We start from the raw sequence: 21,085 nt of genomic DNA on the forward strand, positions 1-21,085 counted from the left end.
TGAAGGTAAGCTCTTTTCCTCTGGCTAGAGCCAAAGCAATGTCGTTTTACAACAGCATTCACGGAGTATGGGTTCAGACTCCATGGATATTGGGGAAAACAAGAGGCTGACCCCAGTGTTGATGGCTACAGATAACTAGCAAAGGCAGAAGGGAGGAAGGAGGGCAGGATGCTGGGGTCTCTGCAGGTGACATTCAGTATTCCCCAGACTGAAAGAAATGCACTCCTCCCTCCCCTGCAGCATCCTGTGTCAGCTCACAGCCACCACCTCTAGAGCTTCAGTGTTTTTCAACCTGCTGCTTTGCTGACTAACACCTCCGCTTTCTCCCTGGCTCATTCATATTTTAGCTTGTTTCCTGAGCTTTGAGGTGGTTTCTTCTATTGCTTTCCCTTCCAGTAGAACACTGTTACTCATGTCTCAGCTGTTCCTTCTGCCATTTTTCACTTATTGTAATGTATGATTATCTTCCTCCTAAATGTCACCAGCCAGTAATGGTGCCTTTGACTCTAAAGTTATGCCAGGTCTGTATTTTTGATGCTGCTGGGGATATTGGTTTAATTCTGTTATGACAGGAAGAAAGTACAGAGGTAGTACTGTTTCTGTGGAGTTTTTTCTCTTTTTTGTCAAATCATGAACGTGATAACTCCAAGCATGACTGGTTTTATATCCTAGAGAAAGAATTGTCAGCTCTGAATGTTGTCTTTTCGATGATTTATCTTGCTGATAAATACATAATGATGTTGCCCTTCTTCCAGTGATGGCAAAATGGTTTTGGGTCATGAATAACAGAAATCTACCAAGCTTTCCCTTGTGTGCCCTTCACGCTTGCTTCTTGGTGAATATTATTGCTGCGGGCTAGGCTGAAATTACACTTTTTATGAGTTAAATTTGAGAAAAACAGGCCTTTTGGTGCAATGTGTTTAAATTGATAAAGCTATTAGTATTAGAGTGCTACCAGTGTTCCTGTTTTTAAAGTTAGCTCTGTAATATCAAATACATATTATTGCATGGTTTAAAAGTAGTATGGCTTGTGTCTGACAGACTGTCACTCTTTGGACTGATGAGACACGCTGCTCTTTCCCTCCCTCCTCTGCACAAATAACAATATTGGCACACCTTGGAGAGTCCTGTGTAATCAGGGGGCAAAACCTACACCACTGTCCTGGTGTGCTTGCTATCCTCACAACAGAAAGATATTACTTCTGGGAAATTTCTGACTTAGCCACACAGCCTCATTAACCCTGTACTGCCCCACACTGCATCCAAGAGAGGTGGCAATCTCCACAGCCCACAGGCACCATCAGCTGAGGCAAGTGTTTTCTAGAAGCTTGGGCCTGACATTGTGCCTGTGAGTGATCCACAAAGCATGCAGAAGGGAGAGCTGGTCTTTCACAGAGGCTGCTCCAAACACAATGAGGAGTAGCTTCTGGATTAAGTTCATGTGACCATGCATGCCCTGACAGTGTGCAACCAGCTCGGTTACCAGCAACTACCTGGCAAGCGTGCTCAAGAGCTGCCTGCCATGGCCTGAACGTTCCAAAACATCTGTTTTTCAAAGGGTGAGTCAGAGGTGTGGAGGGCTTAACATGGAGCTCCCTCATCGTGCATCCTGCTGCTTTGTGCCAACTTCACTGCTGCAGTCTTCCTGGGTTATTACAGTTCCTTATTCTTGCTCCTAGCTCCTCCTACCTCCACACTGTATTGTGTGTGCCAAATCCTTCCACAGTGCTGCTCATTTCCCTCTTGTCCAAGGATACAGTGAGTGTGCTTGTGTTCCTTGAAGCCCCTTTAAAGGTATGATTAGGTGAGTTGGTGGATCCTCCCTCAGCATCAACCTTGCCATCTAAAGAGACCCGGCCCAGACACAGGCGTGAAATACAGCAGGGGTGAGCCCCTCACCTGTGTAGGAGCCAGATGACCTCCCTGCCTGTAGTCTAAGGACTGGTGCTGTTGCCCTGATCCTGAGCCATTTTGGGAAAGGATGGAAGCTGAATGCAGTGGTCTTTGACTGTCCCCAATGTGGCACATGCTGTACTATGCAGTTTGGCTTAGCCCTCTAATACCTTGACACTGATGCCTCCTCACTGCACAAATCTAAGCCCCACTATGACCTTTTAGATATGAGGCTTGTGAGTTTTTATCAGCTCTCCCACCCTTTTCTCATGTAAGAAAGCAGAACAGTACAGTAATAAATGTTGTGTGGGCGTTTGGACCTGAATTCATCACCTCCTCTCACCACATCCTTCTGTTGGCACAGTAATACTGATACAGTGGTGACGTCAATCTCCACTTATCACTGTGTATTCCAATACACCCGGCCCTTGGTTGTGCACAAGTCGGCTTTGCTCTTCCTCAGTGCTAAGGAGCCCCACCTTCTCCTCAGCTCCCCAGGTGGGGTCTGCAATTGCAGTAATGATTTAACCAGGCTGGTCATGGAAGTGTTGGAGGGCTGAAATGCACAGAACAGGGCAGGTAATATCCATGTTTCCACCAACTCTCCCTGCTGCTAGTTTGTTCCTGCTTGATGTTGCAGCTTCACTGTAAATCTTTCTTATAGCTGATGTGGCCCTTGTGGCCCAGCATCATTGCTCTTAGCCTCTGGACAGTCAGGGCACCCCTTTGTCTCCCTATTGCTTCAGCTTTCTGATTAGATGGCAATGTGCATTGATAATGATTTTTTTTCAAGAAGAAAGCTTATTTGGGCATATAGCTGGTGGACTGTGTCTTCCACTTTTTTTTTGCTTGGGTGCAAAAAATTAATTTTGTCATGTTTGGAAATATTTTTTGCCTTTCTTTTTTTTTTACTTAAACCGAGTTCTTAATTAGTTTTGATTTGGAGTTTGGGGATTTTTTGTTTGTTTTTGGGGGATTTTTTTGTGGTGGGTTTTCTTTTGTTTGCTTGGGGTTTTTTCCTTTTTTATTTGTGTGTGTGTTTTGTTGTTGTTTTGGGTTTTTTTTTTTTTTTTGTTTTGTGTTTTAAGTACATACATTTCCTGAAAACAGTTCAAACTGTCAGCTTAGACTGCATCAATGTTTGGCAGCTTATAGCATCATATTTCCAGATTCTTAACAAAAATAATCTTCATAAATGTCTGTCTGTATTGGTCCTATTTCCTGTTCTCTGGTATATTAAAAACTTGTAGCACCATTTACATGTGTATATTATGAATGGCTACTCAGCTTTATTGCTGTGATCTCATAAGGATATTACAGAGTTTGCAGATGTGGTACTTGGCAGCTGTAAAATGTTTGACATTTTGTAACAAGTGTCTGTGTTGCAAGGATGCATGAAGCTGATTCTGAGTCCCCATTTCACAAACTGAGAAAATGAAACAAGGCGATAGAAAGGACTTTTCTAATGCCAGACTGGGAATAAGTTCCTGCCTTTGCTCATTGCCCACTGCCCTTCTTTCCTCCAGGTTAACGATGACATGCTGACAGATAAAAGCAAATGGAAAGAGTGTAAAAAATGGAGGGATGTAGGAGAGGTGGGGGCCCCAATAATAGACTGGAATTGAAGCTTGCAGAGGGCCTGACACTGGAGCATGCTTTAGAATTAGGGCTGCTATACATCTCCATTGAAGTCATGAGGTCTTTGGCATCAAACACCACCAAGAGGCTGCTGCAGAGCTGCAGCTTTCCCAGCTCTTCTGCACATGTCTTGTGTGTCCATGTCCTGTCATAACAATCTGGAGCACAGCCAGGAGGTCAGACAGTTTCAGCAGTACTGAAACTGTCTGTGGTGCTCCTAGAGGTCAGAGTCCTTTCCTACCACACTGAGGTAGGGAAATAGAAGAAGATAAATGTTGGACTAATCTGTGGGCATTGTCAAGGGTAAGAGATGGGACAGTGGCATCCCAACTGAGGAAGTATTGTCTCTTTGTTTCAGCTATTTTAGCAGATCCTACTGGTTTTCTTATTTTTGCTACTGTGCTCATCTTCATGAATCTTCCTTCTAGATTACAAGGCTGTATGCTAACCTCCCCCCGTTGTGTAATGGCAGTCTCTGGTAACTCTGTAAGACATCTACCCAATGATCTACTTGGGCTCCTTGCTTTGATTTTTTCCAGTTAAGTCCTGCCTGTCCCTTCAGGTCAATGGTACCATTATCTGAGCGGAGAAAGAAAAGTAGGGGAGGTCCTTGAAAGAAACCACAGTCCTATAGGTAAAGGCAGCAAAGACTTTCCTTGCATTGGTCTGTTCATTTAGGCAGGAATAAGAATGAAAACAAGGAGCTACTGCAATATCATGAATACGAAGCGTGAGAGGCCCTGCCAGTTGGATTCTGAAATATGTGGTGGGTCTACAGACCTCTTGGAGGGCCCAGCCTTTCCTTTTCCTTTCCCTTTTCTTTTTCTTTCACAAGTTGCCTTTCTTTGTTTTCTATGGTGGCCAAGAGTGTGGAGCATGACAGTCACAATACTGAGTGATGCTGAGATGGGCTCATGGTGCAGCCAGTCTCAGCATGAAGTCAAATGAGCAGGTTTCAGATAGCAGGATAACAGCAGGCCTTCCTCAAAGGAATGTGGATTTGGAGAAGAGCTATGGAAGATGGGTGAGATCACAAGATGGAGTTTGACAGTGGACTGTATCTCAGTGCCTAGGGCCTGCACCACCAAAAGTAGTGGTAATGATGAAAGTTTTTATACAGAGAAAACTTGGAGAGCTTGGATCAGAGGGGTCAAGAAAAGGTGTTTACTCAAAGCAATGTGTGATGCAGAAAGAAGGGCTGGAGTACAAAGGTAGAGAGTCAGCCCTGCCAGTGGCAGCAGGTGAGGGAGGATGACAGGGTGTCTGGGGCTCCTTGCTGAGCTGGAACAGTGCTTCATGGGCAGGGTTTGTTTGGCAGGAAAGAAGGGGCAGCAGCTGCATCATTGCTCCCACAGCAGGGTGTGGCACCTGTGTCTGTGGCACCTCCAGAATGAGTCTTGCTAGTCTCACCTGGGTACTGACACCCTGAGAGCACATCTGTGAGCTCACATGAGGCTGCAGGGGCTTTCTGGTGGCTGCTAAATTTGTTTTGCTTTCATTATTTGAGTAAACCTGGGAAATTTTTAAACTCCACAAATGTTCCCCAAGTCTTAAAGGCTTCATGGGTTTCTCTCTGCTGGGTGATTGCCTGGGTATTTGTTGCTTGTGGTGGATGCTGCATAGGCACCCCAGGACCTAAATACCTTGAACTGCCCATATGAATACAGGCTGAGGGACAAACAGATTGAGACCAGCTCTGCTGACAAGGACCTGGGGGCAGCGGTGGAATAAAAGCTGTCCATAAGCAGGCCATATGTGCTGGTAGCTCAGAAACTCCTATGTCCTGGGGTTCTTCCCCAGTAGTGTGGGCTGCTGATGGAGGGGATTCTTCCCCTCTACTTTGCTCTCTTGGGACCCTGCCTCGTGTTCTGCCTTCAGGTCTGGGCCCCCCAATGTGATGAGCATGTGGAACTGCTATACTGAGTCCAGAAGAGGCCACAGAAGTGCTTCAAGGGCTGAAGTACCTCTGCTATGTATGACAGGCTGAGAGAGTTGGGCTTGTTCAGCCTGGAGAAGAGCAGGCTTTGAGGAGACCTTACTGCAACTTACATTATTTAAAGGGAGCCAGTAAGAAAGATAAGGACCGATTTTTTAGCAGAGTCTGTTGCAACAGGACAAGTGGTGATGGTTTTTTAAATTAAAAGGGTAGATCACACTATGTGGCGTGGCATATGGGCCCTTCCTGTTGTCTATGCATCCTTGCAACTTGCTTTCAATGAAATTATGTTGCCAAAATTATACAAATTGCTTCTCCAAAGTCTTGCCCTAAATGAGCCTTGCTTGGTCTTATCCTATGCAAGCTGTTACAGCTCCAGAGCTCAGTCCCCAAGGGGACTGGGTGCTAGAAGCCAGCTCGCTCTCAGACCAAGGCCATGGGACAGCCCTAGCAAGCAGGGAATATTCATCTCTTAGTGATTAGGCAGCTCTTATGATTTCAAGCTCTTTGCTTGCTAGGTAGCTTTTCCCTTGGCCTAAGGCTCCAGCAGACGGTAGAGAGAGGAGAAGCAGAAGACGCTGGCTGTTCCACGAGTATGGCTTTATTGGAGGGTCCGTGAAGGGTCTCAGCTCTTCTTCTTCCGAGTTAGCAGGGGTACAGTATGCTACTTTTATACCCTTGGCCTGGATCCAATCCTGACCAATGGCAAAGGTGTTAGAGTGACTATAAGTGACCAATAGTAGGGTTAACACAATATTGCCTTACATGGCTATAGGGATAAGGTACAAGGCGGATGTCCCTGGAGACAGGAAACTTCTTTGCCGCTGTGTGAGCATTCTATTCTCCAAGGGCCCCTGGCTAAACCTGAGGGGTTTACTACATTGCCCCATTTAAGAATAACTTGAGAAAACAGTGCTGAAGTCTGTGCCAGGTATCAAAGCCAAGACTCTGCAGAGAGCATATTTTAAGTCTTTCTGTGCACATCCATGTGTTTCTATAAATATTTAAATGCTGTGAAAACATAGCCTTAAATACATTATATGACTTGAGGGCTTTGTCTTGGAGCAGGGGCTGTGGGTTGAACAGTCATTTGTATGTGATGCCATTTCCTCTGTTTTAAACATCCTGCTGTCATCTTCTCTGAAGACTTTCTTGTAGGTTCTCTTCACTGTACCATTAGGGCAGCCTTTCCCTGCAGTCAGTACTGTACATTGTTCTCTTGTATGCTACATGGGAGCCTAGGTTTTTGGGTTTTTTTCTTTTTTTATTCTGGTCTGTCTTTCTGGAGTCCCTTAACTAGATATTTCATGCTTATTTAACTACAGGTAGGCCAAATCAATGAGTTCTCACTAGCTTTCCTCACACAGACCCACAATGATATTCAGACTCCATTTGGCCAATTCACTGTGTAGCTATTTAATCTGCAGCAATGTCACTTCTAGTGGCAAGCCATTCCTAGCTGCAATATACTAATGAAGAAAAAATGGGTTAGCAATTAGCACAAGAGTCTTTCTTGTTGCCTGGATAGCCTGTGCTGCAGTCAGTTTGCTGCTTTCTCTGTGCATGTGCTAGCAAAGAGCAAAGATTTCACAGACCTTGCTTATGGCAAGTTGGCAGGCTGTTGGTCATAACCCCCTTAGCCCATGGGAAAGATATACACAGAAGAGCTGAAGTTAATTGTTTTAATAAGGCACTCTACTTTTAGATGTTTAAATGAAAGCAAGATTAATTCCACCTTAACCTTAATCAAGTAAATGTCTGAGCAGAGCTCTAAATTGTGGGAGTATTGTTTGTGGTTGTTTTGTTTTGTTTTTTCTTCCCCAGGACATCCACTGAGAACCACCATGAAGAACAAACCGTGGCTCCAGAATATTTTCATCTGCCTTTTATTCCAGTACAGTAAGTCCTCAGATATTTCTTTCAGATTGTACAACCACAGGATTTATCTTAGTGACCGTACGTGCCAGCTCTCATGAGATGTGCATGGCACAAGGTTGCCATGGGACAGCAAGCGGAGGATGAGGTCCTAGGCGAGAGAGTTCCATGCAGTAGTGAGTGGAGGGCAGGCACAGGAAGTTGCACAGCTGGGCAGAGTTCAGCCAGGCTGTATATGGCTCTGGGGAGCAGCACCTGTGGAGAGCCTGCAGAGGCAGTGCCTGCCTTGCACTGAAATGTCTCCTGGTGACATTAGAGTAGGATTTCCCCCACCAAAAATACCCTTTGCTGTAGAAAAGGTTCTGGTGACCAAGACCAGGATATCCCCAGGGTTGCTGTTGTCTGGTCAGCCAGGATCAGTGTAGTGAACCTCTCCTAGGCTGAGTCCCTTTGCTTGGGACTGGACTGTGCATACAGTCACACCCCCTGCCCCCCCCCTTTTTTTTTCTGGCTCCTACCCACACTGCAAACTCCAGCTGACTCAGACCTGGATCAGCTGGACAGAAAAAATGTCTGGTCCAAGTTTTCTGTGATGCAAGCCAGGGAATTACCATGTACTAATTTCAGTTTCGATAAATCTAGATCTTACTGTTAAAAGTATTTGAGTTTTGTTTCTGAAGCTGCCAAGGAGAGACATTTCTCCTAGATCTAGATCCTGGATCTAACTAATTGGTTTTAGGATACTTAATTATTCCTCTCCCAGTGAAAAACTGTCATCTTAATTCTTTTTAACAGAAGATACCCTTGCAACTAACCAGCTACCTAGGAAGAGTAGTCTGTCCACCTAGGAATAGTAATCTGTTTGACTAATCAACATAATAACCTAGAAGAACACTAATTACTGATGATTAATAGCCTATTAATACTTGCTGCCCTTTCTAAAAGAATGCAAGAGTTTCCTAACCCCATTTTTTTTAGGAGAATAAAGTTGGGCTAAAAGGGAAAAAGTTGCTTAGGATTCTAGACTAAACAGCCCTTGGTCCAGGACCCTCAGAAGAGTCTATTGAGGGTTCAAAATAAAATGTGAGAACTTAGTTAAAATTTAAAAAAGAATTCTGAAGTCAGTATGAAATTAAAAAGTCAAAATAAAGGTTTAAAAAAAATCATATGTACCTCCTTGGGACCAATCTGTTGCAAATATCCCCAAATTTCTTCTGCCACCATCCTAAACCTTTGGGTTAAGAAGGATTTTGTATGCAAATCTGAGTGCTGCCCAGAGCTTGTGTAGGGAGAATAGCATGTGCTCTGATACGTGAGGACTAGGAAGTAAATGTTGGATGACTTCAGCAGGGAAAAGTTGGACTTTGCTTTCCTCTGGACTTACCCCACCCTAGAAGGAGGCTGCACCCTCTGCTGGACACGCCTGCTGTTGGTTGTGACTGTCAATGCAGACAGCCTGTTTGTGTGGACAGCCGTTTAGTCTGGAGGGCAGAACCGATGTTTCTGGTCCTTCATTGCACACTGTCTGCATTCCATGGTGGTTCCCTGTGTACAGCTTCAGCTGTAAGATTGGGCATTGGGGTTGATGAGCATATCACGTTAACAAACAATACTCTGGACATAAGCATGTTGCAACAGGGGAGGAGGAAGCAGGGAGTGCAGCTTCTCTAACCAAGAAAGCAGCAGAACAACAAAGGGAAGTAAGCTTGCGGCATGGTTAGCATCAAAGGGTTTAGTTGCCTGATGGCTGCAAAGTAGTGTGTTCTCAGGAGGCTGGGAGCAGCCTTTACTGTAGGGGAGGACAGATGCTTGATTTAAGTATGGATGTAACAATCATGAGGGTTTTCCTAGGTGATGAGCATTTTATTCCCATCAGAAATGGGTACTACTTTACGTGTCAGAAATGAATGGTCACTGCAGTAGGCATGGTTTGAACCAGCGTGGCATGCTGCATCACCTGCAGGCCTTTCCTCATTCAGCCATTTCCTAGTGTAATGGTGGTGGTTCTTGTTAGCCCAGGGAGCTGTCAGGAGGGGACTTGTCAATGCAGACATTTCTCACTGTGCTACTATCTTATCTGCCTTGAAATCCAGGGAGATAAGTGTGTTATGTACAGGACAATTGTACTTTTACAAAGCACGTGCTCTCTGAGCAGAGCTCCTGCAGAGCAAGTAGAAGAGTATAAATGCTGTTTTGTGACCACTTTCAAAAAAATTACTTGATTTTCCTAATGACCAGTATAAGTTCTACAATTGCATTTCAAGTTCTCTTGAGAAGTCTGTAATTAATAAATTGTGCTTATCGGAATGTTTTGTAGAAATTACAGTAACTACAAATTTGCAGTATTTTTATTCCCAAATTTCATTAAAAATGTACTTCAAGATTCTAGAGCTGGACATGAAAAGTATTGATACTGCAGATATCAAGCTTTAGAAAACAGAAAAGAGAATGGCAAAGAAAAAATTACTGAAATAGCACTTGAAAAAATGTGTAAAGTGCTATGTAGATGTACAATGAAAACTAGACTAGCAATGAACAGTACTCAATTTAGAAAGTGGTATCATTAAAATGTTTGAATTACTGTTTTTTACTGGGTTTTAGGCCTCTTCTATGTGCCATATAAGCTAAGATTCCTGCAGGAATATGTGACTCTGCTGTAGTGATTCTACAGGAGTCCCAATTTGGGCATTTCCTGATTTTGGCTGCTACAGCGTTTTTAATAGGTTTTTGTTTGACACTTATCTTGCCGTCAATGACTTGTCACCCTGTAGAGTTGGAACATGTCTTATGCCCCAAAACTGGAGACTTTCAGTGGGAGGGAGGGCGGTTGTCAGACTGGTTTGTTTCCTTCAGATGTAGTGGGAACCCTGAGGAGTGCATATGTTGATTTATCACAGAAGTTGATATTGCATTTTCTCTTTCCAAATTTACAGCTATGTGTTGTGAAAGCCTCACTTGTTTTGTGGACTATGTACAGACGCTGTCCTGTATCCTGCGAGATGAGTTGGGTGCTGGTTCATACAATCTCACTGCTACATGGTATGTCTTGATGGGATGAGCAAGTCCAGTTAGCAGAAGCTTCTATATGGCCATAGCACAGTGGTGACCTTCTGTCCTCTTTGTTAGGGAGAAATCCTGGTTTTGCTGCCATGCTGGTTTTTTACTTGGTTTTTTGCACCGCAGTTACAAACTGACTTCTTCCCTAGCAAAGGACCCCTGGTTCCTGTCTGCACTCACTGTGCTTCTTGCTGCTGACTGCTATGCTGGCCCCAGCTTCCTTAGCATTGCCTTCTCTGCTACCATGGGAATACCTTGCCCTTTGCTGCTGTTAAAAGTGAAATGTCACCTCTGTGCATTGGCAGGGCTCATGTAGATTGTCCAGTCTGCTGCTGTTCTGTCCCAGCAAGGAAGTGGATGCAGTCTTGGGCTGTGTAGCCCTGAGCAGCACCTTTCCTTTCCAGAAACACTTTCCTGTTTCTCTCAAAGATGCTAAGCTGAGCAAGTAGAAGGGGAAAAAAATGTTTTGAAGTTCAAAGATAATTTTTTATTTGAACATGTTGATTTTTCATTTTAATAATTTCCTGTGCCTGGTGGTTCAGCAACAAATTAATCCAACTACCGCATGTAATACATGCAGACTTCTTTATTTTGGCTTTTTTAGGGTTCCTGAGGAAGATCCAGAAAATACTGCTGCCTGCAGTCTCGTGCAATTGTCAAGAAACACCAGTCACACACAGTACATGTGCACTGTGGACATGACTGAACTCCTAGCAGATACCAAAGTCCATGTGGATGTTACAGAGATAGCTGATAGGCAGCACGTGCTTTCCAAAGAATTTTATTTGTCAGACAACAGTAAGTACAGAAATGGTGAATTCCATAAATACTCTTTGACTTTATGTGCTAGGATAGTCTGGACAAGGACGAGAGTGGCAGCAAGCAGTGTGGGGCTATGTTTGCTGTACATTCATCTACAGAAAGCACTGTACTCTTAATATTGCTAGTATGCTTGAAGCTGAGCTTCAAGCTGGCTTGTTCCATGCTTTTTGTGTGGAAATTCCTTTTCCCCATGAAGCAGTAGGTGATAAATATCCACCTTAGACCAATCTCATACCTAGGCTATGCAAGAGCTTGTTCTTGGCTAGATTCTAAAGGGCAGGAGGAATTACTTTATAACAAATGTCACAAATCACAGAATCCTTAAAATGGTTTGGGTTAGAAGGGACCTTAAAGATCACTCAGCTCAACTACCTGCCATGGGCAGGGACACCTTCCACTAGACCAAGGTTGTTCCAAGCCCCATCCAACCTAATCTTGGATGCCTCCAGGGATGGAGCAGCCACAGCTCCTCTGAGCAACCTATGCTAGTTCCTCACCACCCTCACAGAGAAGAATTTCTCCCTGATATCCCATCTAACCCTGTTCTCTGTCAGCATGAAGCCATTCCCCCTTGTCCTATCACTACATGCCCTTGTCAAAAGTCTTTCTAGAGCTCTCTTGTAATATCCAAGGAGCTGGAGGCTCTCAAAAGGCTTTTGCAGTGGACACCTGAATCAACATGACATTATTTTGGGTGGCAAAAGGTTTCCCAGATGCACTGGATGTGGGAGTTCCCCTTTCTGGGGCAATTCCTAGTCATTTCTCCTGCATGACACGCAGACAGAATGCAGTCATGTAGCTGACTTGGTGAAATGCTGGTAAGTTCTGGGCTGTATATCAAACTGTGAAAAAAAAGGAGTGGTGAGCCAGGCAGATGGGTACCAGGCAGATGTAGGAAAAGGATTTTTCTATTTGGCTTCTTCTGAAACTTTACTTGAGAAACGTCATCTTTTTGACAAATGCCTTAACATTTCAGGAAGCCTTCTTACTCCCACTGACAGACTAGAGATTGGGTAGTGGTGCTTTGCATATCTCCTAGAGGCCCTCATCCAAAGGCATCATAGCTCAGCGGTGGGCTCTGCAGACTGCTGGAGTTTTGCACTACTGCTTTTCAGTATATGAACACTCCCTGCAGGGATACAAAAGCTTGCTTTTTGAGCAGATGGGGCATGGAATTGCAGTGGGTTTATGCAGTATCTCTTAGCCTCAACTTTTCCTCATGACTCTGTTACATTGAGGGGTATTTCCCCAGTCTTGTGAGTGATTGTGACTACACAGAGTTCTTTTATGTCATGGGAAGAACAAGGTGATCTACATTTTAAATAATCTCCCAGCAGTTTATTAGCTCTGTGTACTATCTTTCTCCATAGGCAATGAGGAGCTTCAGAGACAAGCAGAAGATATATAGAGATAAATGTGGTCCTGACTTCATTATATTCCTCACATGTGGGGTTCCATGCATGGCTGAGGACAGGAATGCTGTGGATGTTCTCTAGTGTAGGAAGGCCCACCACTGCTAGGGCAGCTTTGTTCCCTACTCGCTCTGCATTGCTGTTACCATGTTGGGCCATCTCTTAACTGTATAACACCATCCTTTCTTTCAGTAAAACCACAGCCTCCATTCAACCTGACCGCTTTGTTCTCAGAAGGTTACAATATTTCTTGGGAAACCATCTACCAGAACTCTTCCTTCTACTTTTTGAATGAGGAGCTAGAGTATCAGCTGCGTTACAAAAGAAGAACTGACACTTGGGAGGTAAGTGAGATGGCAGTTTACCATCAACTGGGGTGTACCAGAAAAGAGAAGGCCAGCACAACTAAGACAGTAGCACTGGTGGGAAAAAAGAGTTTTCATAATTTAGAAAAAATGTCTCTCTGCTCAACTGGGCTGAAAACAGGCAAATCCAAAAATTAATTGAGACGCAGAAGCTGTGTGAGAAGTATTAGATCCTGTGAGGAAGACTGATAATTCATTTGATTCTCATGCTGTCCTGCCTGGAAGGCTCCCCCAGGATTGCATGTAGCTGCTGACCAGTCAGAGCATGGCCTTGCAGAAACAACATGAAAGCAGAAGAGGTTACTTTGCAGGCATCCTTACTGTGCAGCAATGTGAGCAAAGTAAGAGCAGTCACTCTAGTGTTGTTTAATCATTCACAGACTCAGAAGACTAAAGCTGTTCATGAAGATAAACGGACATTGGTGATCCTGCCATGGGAACTACAGGCGGACACTGAGTACGAGTTCCAAGTGAGAGCTAGACCCCGGGAAGACAGTGACTATGGTGGCTTTTGGAGTGAATGGAGTTCTCCGCTGTCATTGAAAACCAGCCCTGCCGGTACATGCTGCCAGATCTCCTTGCCCTTTTAATTAGTCCAGTGTCAGAGAATGCTTTCAGAAATTTAATAAAATCTAATTAATTACAACAAATTTTAAACAGTCCAGTGAAGACAGGTATGATTAGCTTCCTTACTGGTTATGTGAACCCCAAGCCTGGGCTGTCAGTATTGACGTTCTCACAGTGTGGCAAAAGAAAGAGTGTTTTGTGGAGTTGCTGTACATTTGGATACCACTTGCAGGAGTGCAGCCTCTAGCTTCCTTTTCATTGTCAAATGTCCAGGGTCCTATTTGCAGCTTTCAGAAATGGGAGAGATCTCCTCTACTGGGTCTTAGTGTTGTCTTCAGCTGAGGGAAGGGGGATCCTGCTCTCAAACCTGAGTTCTGTGTCTGGACTGTGATGTTGGGTCATGCTGGGTCTGGATGTTTTGTTTGGTAGCCACCACTCTGCAGTACTCTGCAGGGAGTTCACAGTATATGGAAGTACACTGATGCTTGTCATGGTGGAACAGAGCTTATGAAATAAGGAGCCTTTGCTCCAATAGAGCAGGTGCAAAATTACTGTGATCACTGCCAGCAGTATGTGCTGAGCTTCTCTGCTCTCACTACTCTGCAGCTCAAACTGATGTATTACAGGGTTTACCTGGTGCAATGGCAGCATGGCCAGGCTCCATTTGCTAAGGGATATCTGAGTACTGGATCTCAAAGATGCTGCTTTTCATCACAGGTGGAGAGCAGCTACCAAACCATCATCTAGTCAACACCTGTCTCTAATCAACTGCACTCTTTCACTTCACAAATCATCTGTGGAGGTGTCCCTAACCAGGAGTCAGAACACCAGGGATCTTTGTGGGAAGGAGCTGTCCTGCCCTAACTGTTGGCTGTCTGTTGTGCAGCCAAGTCATAGGGCAGCTGATGTGCTGCTCCTTTCATTGATGCAGTCATCACTGAGCACCCTCAATCAAACCTGTCTGGAGTACAGATGCCCAGGTGACAGCCTCAGTATCCCAATGAGAAAATCTGGGGTAGAAATTAATCATTTAGGCTGGAAAAGACCTCAGGATTATCAGGTCCAACCTTTGACTGATGGCCACTTAATCAACTAGACCATAGTAGTAAGAGCGATGTCCAGTCTCTTGATCTCCAAGGATAGTGACTCCACCTTCTCCTTGGGCAGTCCATTCCAATGCTTGACAACACTTTGTATTCCGAAAACCCTTTTCCCCTTCACCATCTACTGATTATTGATCAGGATATAAATGCAAGGTGAGCCTGAATGACCTTGTCTCTTTCTCCAGCAGTGACACAGACAGCAGGCATGGAATGGTTGTTGTTGTTTGGTATTGTCGTGGCAATCATAGCTTCAATCACAACATTTCTGGCCAAACAGCAGAGGTAAGAATGCTTCAGGAGGCAGAAGTTAATGCAGCCTTCCTTGAGTCTTGTATATCTATGAGTGGGCAGCTAAGAACCTGTGAGGGACAGCCAGGAATGGTCACTGGCTGATGTGCTGCCCCGAGTGACCTGCTTTTCACTGTGACTCTGTTGCCGTTAGCTGGCTGGGCCAAGATGGTGGCACATGCGCATGAAGCAAGGGCCACACAGCCTTCTGAGCTGTTCTCCTGGTCTTGTCTGTGTTCTGCAGTTGCCAGATAGAGCACAGTAGCCAGAGCTGCCCCCTTCCAAAGCTGACATAGGTCTCTCAATGCTGGCTGGAAGCCTCTGTCCCTCTCAGAGGCTTCTTATGCCCTTGAAGAGATATGGGATGCTGACATGGAGGAGGGCTGGGCTGGTGCAGCAATAGGGCTGGCACAGCCTAGGTCCACAGAAGAATTGCATAGGTTTGTGGTCTGGCCTGCAGACCACAAACCAGCTCAGCCTCAGTGAAAATGCATTTCTAGCATCTGGTGCTTTTCCAGGAAGGAAAAAAACTGGAACCTCTTACCTCAGTGTGAATGTGTGTGTGCAAGTGCTGAGGTCTCACCTCTAGTGAGGTTCACAAGAAAGGCTATTAGATTACTCTGGCAGCAAAAGACATCCTTGGAACCTCAGCTGTTGGTAACTCACGAGGCTGGGCAAGTGATTCCAGTTGCTTGAAATGGATCTAGAGATGCCTTGATTTGCATTTTTAATGTGTGATTAACCCCAAAGCCTTTCTCTTTTCTCTTCCAGCTTGTGGAAGAAGATGGCTTGCATCCCAGACCCTGCTCCCTTTTTCAAACCTCTTTACATGGCTCATAATGGAGATTTTAAGGTATAAATGGGCTACTCAAGTGAATGGAGTACATGACAAACTAAAAGGCCATCATGCTATCCTAAGCAAGGGATTTTCATTAGGGCAGTAGAAGGAGAAATCTATTTCAAAGGAATGCCAAACGTCTCTAGATATAAGAACCAGAGCTTTCCAGTATCTGTTCAGTGCCATGAAAATCTTTATGTTACATCTATACTCTTTATTCTCTGTAAGTGCTGTCTCAATGTGTGAGCTGAGTTCATGGGATTTCTGAAGCCTGGGATCCTGTCGGGAGTGTCAGAGAAAACCACAAAGCTCTCAGAGCTAATTATTTTCAATTACTTCAATTAATTCTCCTGCAGTTGCCCATATCTCATAATAACAGCATCATCCTGCTATATTGGAGGAGTCAGTGAATTTAATTTTTGCCTCCAAAGGTGTAAGAAATTTGGTTATTTCTGTGGAACCTCAAACCTTGTGGTGCTAACCTAACCTCTCCCTGTGTTTCTTTTTCTGCAGAAGTGGGTTGGTGCATCCCATATGAAAATGACCTTTGATTTCTTTGAATGGGGAATAGTCCTTCCAGAAGTCCTAGAAGTTTACACCATGCATCCTTCCAACAGCACCCCACAGGAAGAGTTGCATGAGCTAAGAAAGAATCTGCCTTGCAAGCCCTGTGTGTCTTGCCTGACTACCCCAGGTCATGGTAGCCAGTCACCGTGGTGCAGTGTAAACAGTAGTGATGGGACTGAGGACCAGTCATATGGGCATTTGTCAATTGATACAGTGACTGTGGCTGATGAATTTACATCTTGTAACTGCCAGTGCAGCTGTAATCATGTGTACAGGGAACATGACCATACCAACAAGGAAGATGATAATGCTGGAGAACCCGGTTACCCCAAGGTTAACCTTGATGAGGAAGACAGAAAGATATCCAGTGACTTACATTTGGCTGATCTGAGTACACAGGACAAAATACTTGCTTCAGGCTCTGTGTCCACAGACCACCTGAGGAGCACAAGTGTCCCAGTCAACCAGCAAGGAGAAAGGGGAGTGGAAGGAGGTGTGGGGAGCATCCTAGAAGCCCTTTGCTTGCAGCCTTATCAGTGGGATTTGGAAAATCCAGGTTCTCTACCTTCTCCTGATGGTGAAAGTGTTTCCTACAGTGAAGGCTCCTATGACTTCTTCCCTCACAATACAAAGCCTGGTGACAGTTATCCTTTGATCTGTGTAGATTTGGACACTATTGACAGTGGCTTTGTGGACTCAGACTGTGGAAGTCCAGTTGACTCTGAATTTGGGCAAAACAGTCAGACCATTTGTGGGTCCATCCCTCTTGAGCAAGAGGGGCAAGACTTTACACGGAGCTACGTCAAGCAGTGGGTCTCCTGCCGCTCTGAGAGCCCTGTCAGTGGGACACAGACAAACTAAGGACTGGATGAGTGTGGAGCCTTTTTCATAGTGTGCCAGGAGCAAACGGCTAGCAAAATTCAGAAGAGAAAAGTTTACTTTGTGTAAGCTCTATTGCATAAGTTGGCACCTGTTAGGTCCACAGAAATAATACCTGTTTCTATTCCTGCTTATTAATGTCTCAAATTTATTGTGATTGATTGTTCTTGAGTTTTGTTGGGTTTTGGTTTTATTTAGAATCACAGATCAACCCTCCCTTGGTGTAAAAAAAAAAAAAAAAAGTTAGAAAAAAGCAACTGTACCTTGAAAATTATCCTTTGGCTTATATAGATATGAAAAATTTTTTGCAATAATCTTATAAAGAGTACAGAACTTTATTTTCCCTGGTATTCTCACATGACTTAAGAGTTTGGCTGCACATGGAACCTTAGAATCATAACTCATGGCAAGCACATTTGCTATGTTAAAGTTCTCCTACCTTTCCAAACAACATGTGATGTTACTTTTCCTTCTACTATCTTTGGCTCTTTAAACTCAGCTGTAATAGTCTGTTAATTACAGACTGGCTCCAGACCGGTCCATGGGGATCAAAACTAATTCTTATGAAATCATTGCAGAAATGCGTGTACTAAAGACTAAGCACGACTCAGGTTTCAGAAAGATTTTCCAGGTAGAGTCTGCAAATGAAAAGACTTCAATAGATATATAATTCTAAATAAGCTCTCACTACTTGGCTTTTCTATTGAGTCAGACTCTCTCCCTGTACTTTTCAAGCATTTTAATTGAGCAGCTTTTAGAATTTTGCCAAAATTATCGAAACATTGTCCTACCTGGATATGCCTGCCACTTCTGCCTTGGACTTGCTCTGCTGCAGTTAACAGGTCAGTAGGACAAATTTTGAGCAATTTCTGCTAGCTAATAAAGCCAAATATGAAACTGCACTGTAACCTTGAATCCGTTTTTCTCCCTGGCATCTCCATATCTCTGATTTGTTCAGGATACATGTCTTAAAAAGTCACTGAAGAGTAATACTGAAATTGAATGTGAAGACCTTCATCTTACATAGACATAGTGCTACTAACCCATAGACTGCTTGGCTCCAGAAGGTTGTATCTTGAGAGAACCTTTGTGGTGAATGATGCATGTTTGCAATGTAGTAATAATCTGTTGTTGCTGTGATACCAATAAACTCCCTTCCCTCACTCCCTTCTCTTACCTGAGACTATAGGCAACCCCACAGCTCCCTAAACTGGGGAGAGCACTGTAGTAAAGAGAAGCTGTTTTTTTCAGAGGTGAGTGCTGGGACAGTACTGCATTGCATCCACATCCTCTGGTTTGATTGTTCAGATCTGCCATGGTATTTGTTATGTTGATTTTGGACCTACATGACTTAGTTTTGTCCATGTAGTTATTACTCCCCCAGTACATCCCTAGCTCAGTGTCTTCCGGGGTACTGCTTTGAGATATATTAGCTTCTTTGGTTTCTTCCCTCCTTATTTTCCATTTTTCTTGTCATGTGCTGTGCTAAGTCATAGGAATAGCTGTCTTCATGTGCTGATCCTGGTCCCTCTGCTGCTACTGCTGATCCAATCCCTGCTGCTACTGGTCCTTCACATGCTCTCCACAAGGCAGCAGAGAATCCAGCAGAGAATCACCCCAGCTCCACTGCCCTGAAGAGCTGACTGCCTCACACTATCCTATGAGGGCAGCTTGCGTTGGGATCATGTTGATGCAAATATGTACTGGACCAGAAGCATTTCTGGTGGTCTCAGCACAGTCTTCTGCAGCCTCATCTTGCAGCTCTTTTCACTTCAGAAACTACACTGTGGTAACTGACCCCAGGCTGCTTAAAGGAGAAACTTGCTTGTTTTTCTGGGGCCCTTCACATCTCAGTCCTGTGTGCTCTGTTTCCATTTGTATTGATAGCCACAGAACTGCTGAAGGAACTGTTTCTGTTACTGGAACACTATGTAGCTGTACATCTGATAGATGGTGGTGGTTTGGTGTTATGTCGGGCTGGAAATTATCTCTGCTCACCCTAGGAGGCAGACTTCATGAACAAGTGTGTGACACCAGGATATTAAAATAAGGGAAGTAGTTCCCTTTGAAGCAATGTATAACAATTAAGCTTTTGGTCAGGGAGTTGTCACTGTGGATGTGGAGGGGTTTGAGGTGGGGGATTTTCAAAGCCTCTCAGGAGCAAACTGCAAATGTCCCTGATCTAGCAGTTCTGATTTGGAAATTTTTTTCCCCCATGAACAATAGGGTCAAAAAGCAGGTACTGGGAGAAGCACCACAATCCATTCTGATGTACCAGTTTGGAAATGTCCATCTCTATTTCTGCATGGCCCCTGCCTCCCTGTCTCTTGGCCACAGAAGCTGATACTGACAGACTGTTAGTCTGTTCTTTGACTGCTTCTCTCTCTCAGTTCTCTCACTAGACCCGTGTACAAGACTGTCTTGATGGATTCCTGGCTGTAACACTGCCATTGCATCACTGCTGCTGGGCATGGGAAGATCTGTTCCTTATACACTCTAGGATCAGGACAAGGAAGCACTGCAATGGTTGTTGGCCTTCGCTTCCAGAGCTGCCCTTTGAGCACAGTGCAGCAATCAGCTGTGGAAGAAGTACAGGGCAGGGAAGCTCAGGGATGCTGCAGGGGTCTGAGCACAGTTGGGCACAGGTCTTGGCTGGAGGCAGTTTAGCCCGACATCCACACTGGGCTAGGAAATGTCTTTAGTTCACTTAGAAAGTTATTTTGTTGACCTATTTATATAAAAGTTGCAAGTAGATACTTTTCTATTCAGCAAATTACTTGCCCTTTTAAATGTTAATGCTTTAGCAGAAATTCCTTTTTCTCCATGACTAATGAGAAATTACATATATAGCTACTTTAACTCAATCTGATAATCAGAGCAGTTTTTCATTGGTTCTTGAGATTATCTTTAAAATCAGGCACAGTAAGCTCTGTTTTATCATGCCACTGCTGCTACTGCCTGATCATCAAACCACACAGTTTAAACTATCAAGGGACAGAAGCAGAGTGAAAAGTGACATTTCTTTTTTGCTGGTAAGACAGTTTACCATATTTCTGTTCTATGCATTCCAGTATGTAATGTTAGGGGATGTCTATTGAGCAAAATATTAAAAAATATTTCTTTATCTAAATGTGGAATTCTATATTGTTTCTTGAACTAGGAGCCTGAAGACCAGAAGTGTTTTTGCACTTTTGTTCTGATAGTTTGCTGAGCACAAAACACCACTGTTGCAATAATTCTGATGGATTGTGCTTGAAAGAAGGGCCATCTTGAACAAGGTACTCCTCTCTGACTGCAAGAGATGAATGTAAAGGAATTCAGCCAAAATAGTCCTTAGTGTTTGGGACTTTGCAGATATGAGCATACTTTTTAAATGTATGTGTACATATATATGTGTGTGTGTGTGTGTGTATGAATATTGCTTTATTGCAATCATCATCTGAAGCAGCTTTCTTTCTGGGATCCAAGTATATCACATCTAAAAGTATGTGGCCGTTTGTGGGCCTCAAATTGTTGGGAAAATGGCTCTCTAAAGATGAAGAGAGAAAAGGCTTGTTATGTGGGGTTCTCTTGGATAATCTGTGCAGATAATAAAATCCAACTACCTTTTCCTTATTCCCCAGGATAAGTCTCACGTGACCCTGTTGTGCACATTTGATGTGTTTCTGTCAAACGTGTGCTTAGAGGCCTAGATATTCAGAAGGTAGATAAGGTATCACTAATTTTTCTTTAAGGATCTACAAAAGTATTTTCTTATAGGCAGGGATGATTGATTGCAATGGGTACCCCTCCTGTTGCGCATACTAGCATGACAGATTGCTCTGGAGACTCTGCACTTTGGGTAA

General features: G+C 44.0%; 1 protein-coding gene across 1 annotated transcript; it reads left to right on the top strand.

Moving 5' to 3' along the window:
- The first annotated feature begins 3,129 nt into the window (after window positions 1-3,129).
- On the top strand, window positions 3,130-18,148 carry IL21R (interleukin 21 receptor). The gene is made up of 8 exons (XM_064726447.1): window positions 3,130-7,366; window positions 10,276-10,381; window positions 11,004-11,197; window positions 12,826-12,977; window positions 13,379-13,556; window positions 14,854-14,950; window positions 15,728-15,809; window positions 16,308-18,148. Exons 1-8 carry the CDS (start codon window positions 7,222-7,224, stop codon window positions 17,220-17,222), a joined length of 1,869 nt encoding a protein of 622 aa, XP_064582517.1. The 5' UTR covers window positions 3,130-7,221; the 3' UTR covers window positions 17,223-18,148.
- Window positions 18,149-21,085: the final 2,937 nt, after the last annotated feature.

This window comes from Zonotrichia leucophrys, chromosome 14 (genome assembly GCF_028769735.1).
Source record: "Zonotrichia leucophrys gambelii isolate GWCS_2022_RI chromosome 14, RI_Zleu_2.0, whole genome shotgun sequence".
In the NCBI taxonomy this organism is placed as follows: Eukaryota; Metazoa; Chordata; class Aves; order Passeriformes; family Passerellidae; genus Zonotrichia; species Zonotrichia leucophrys.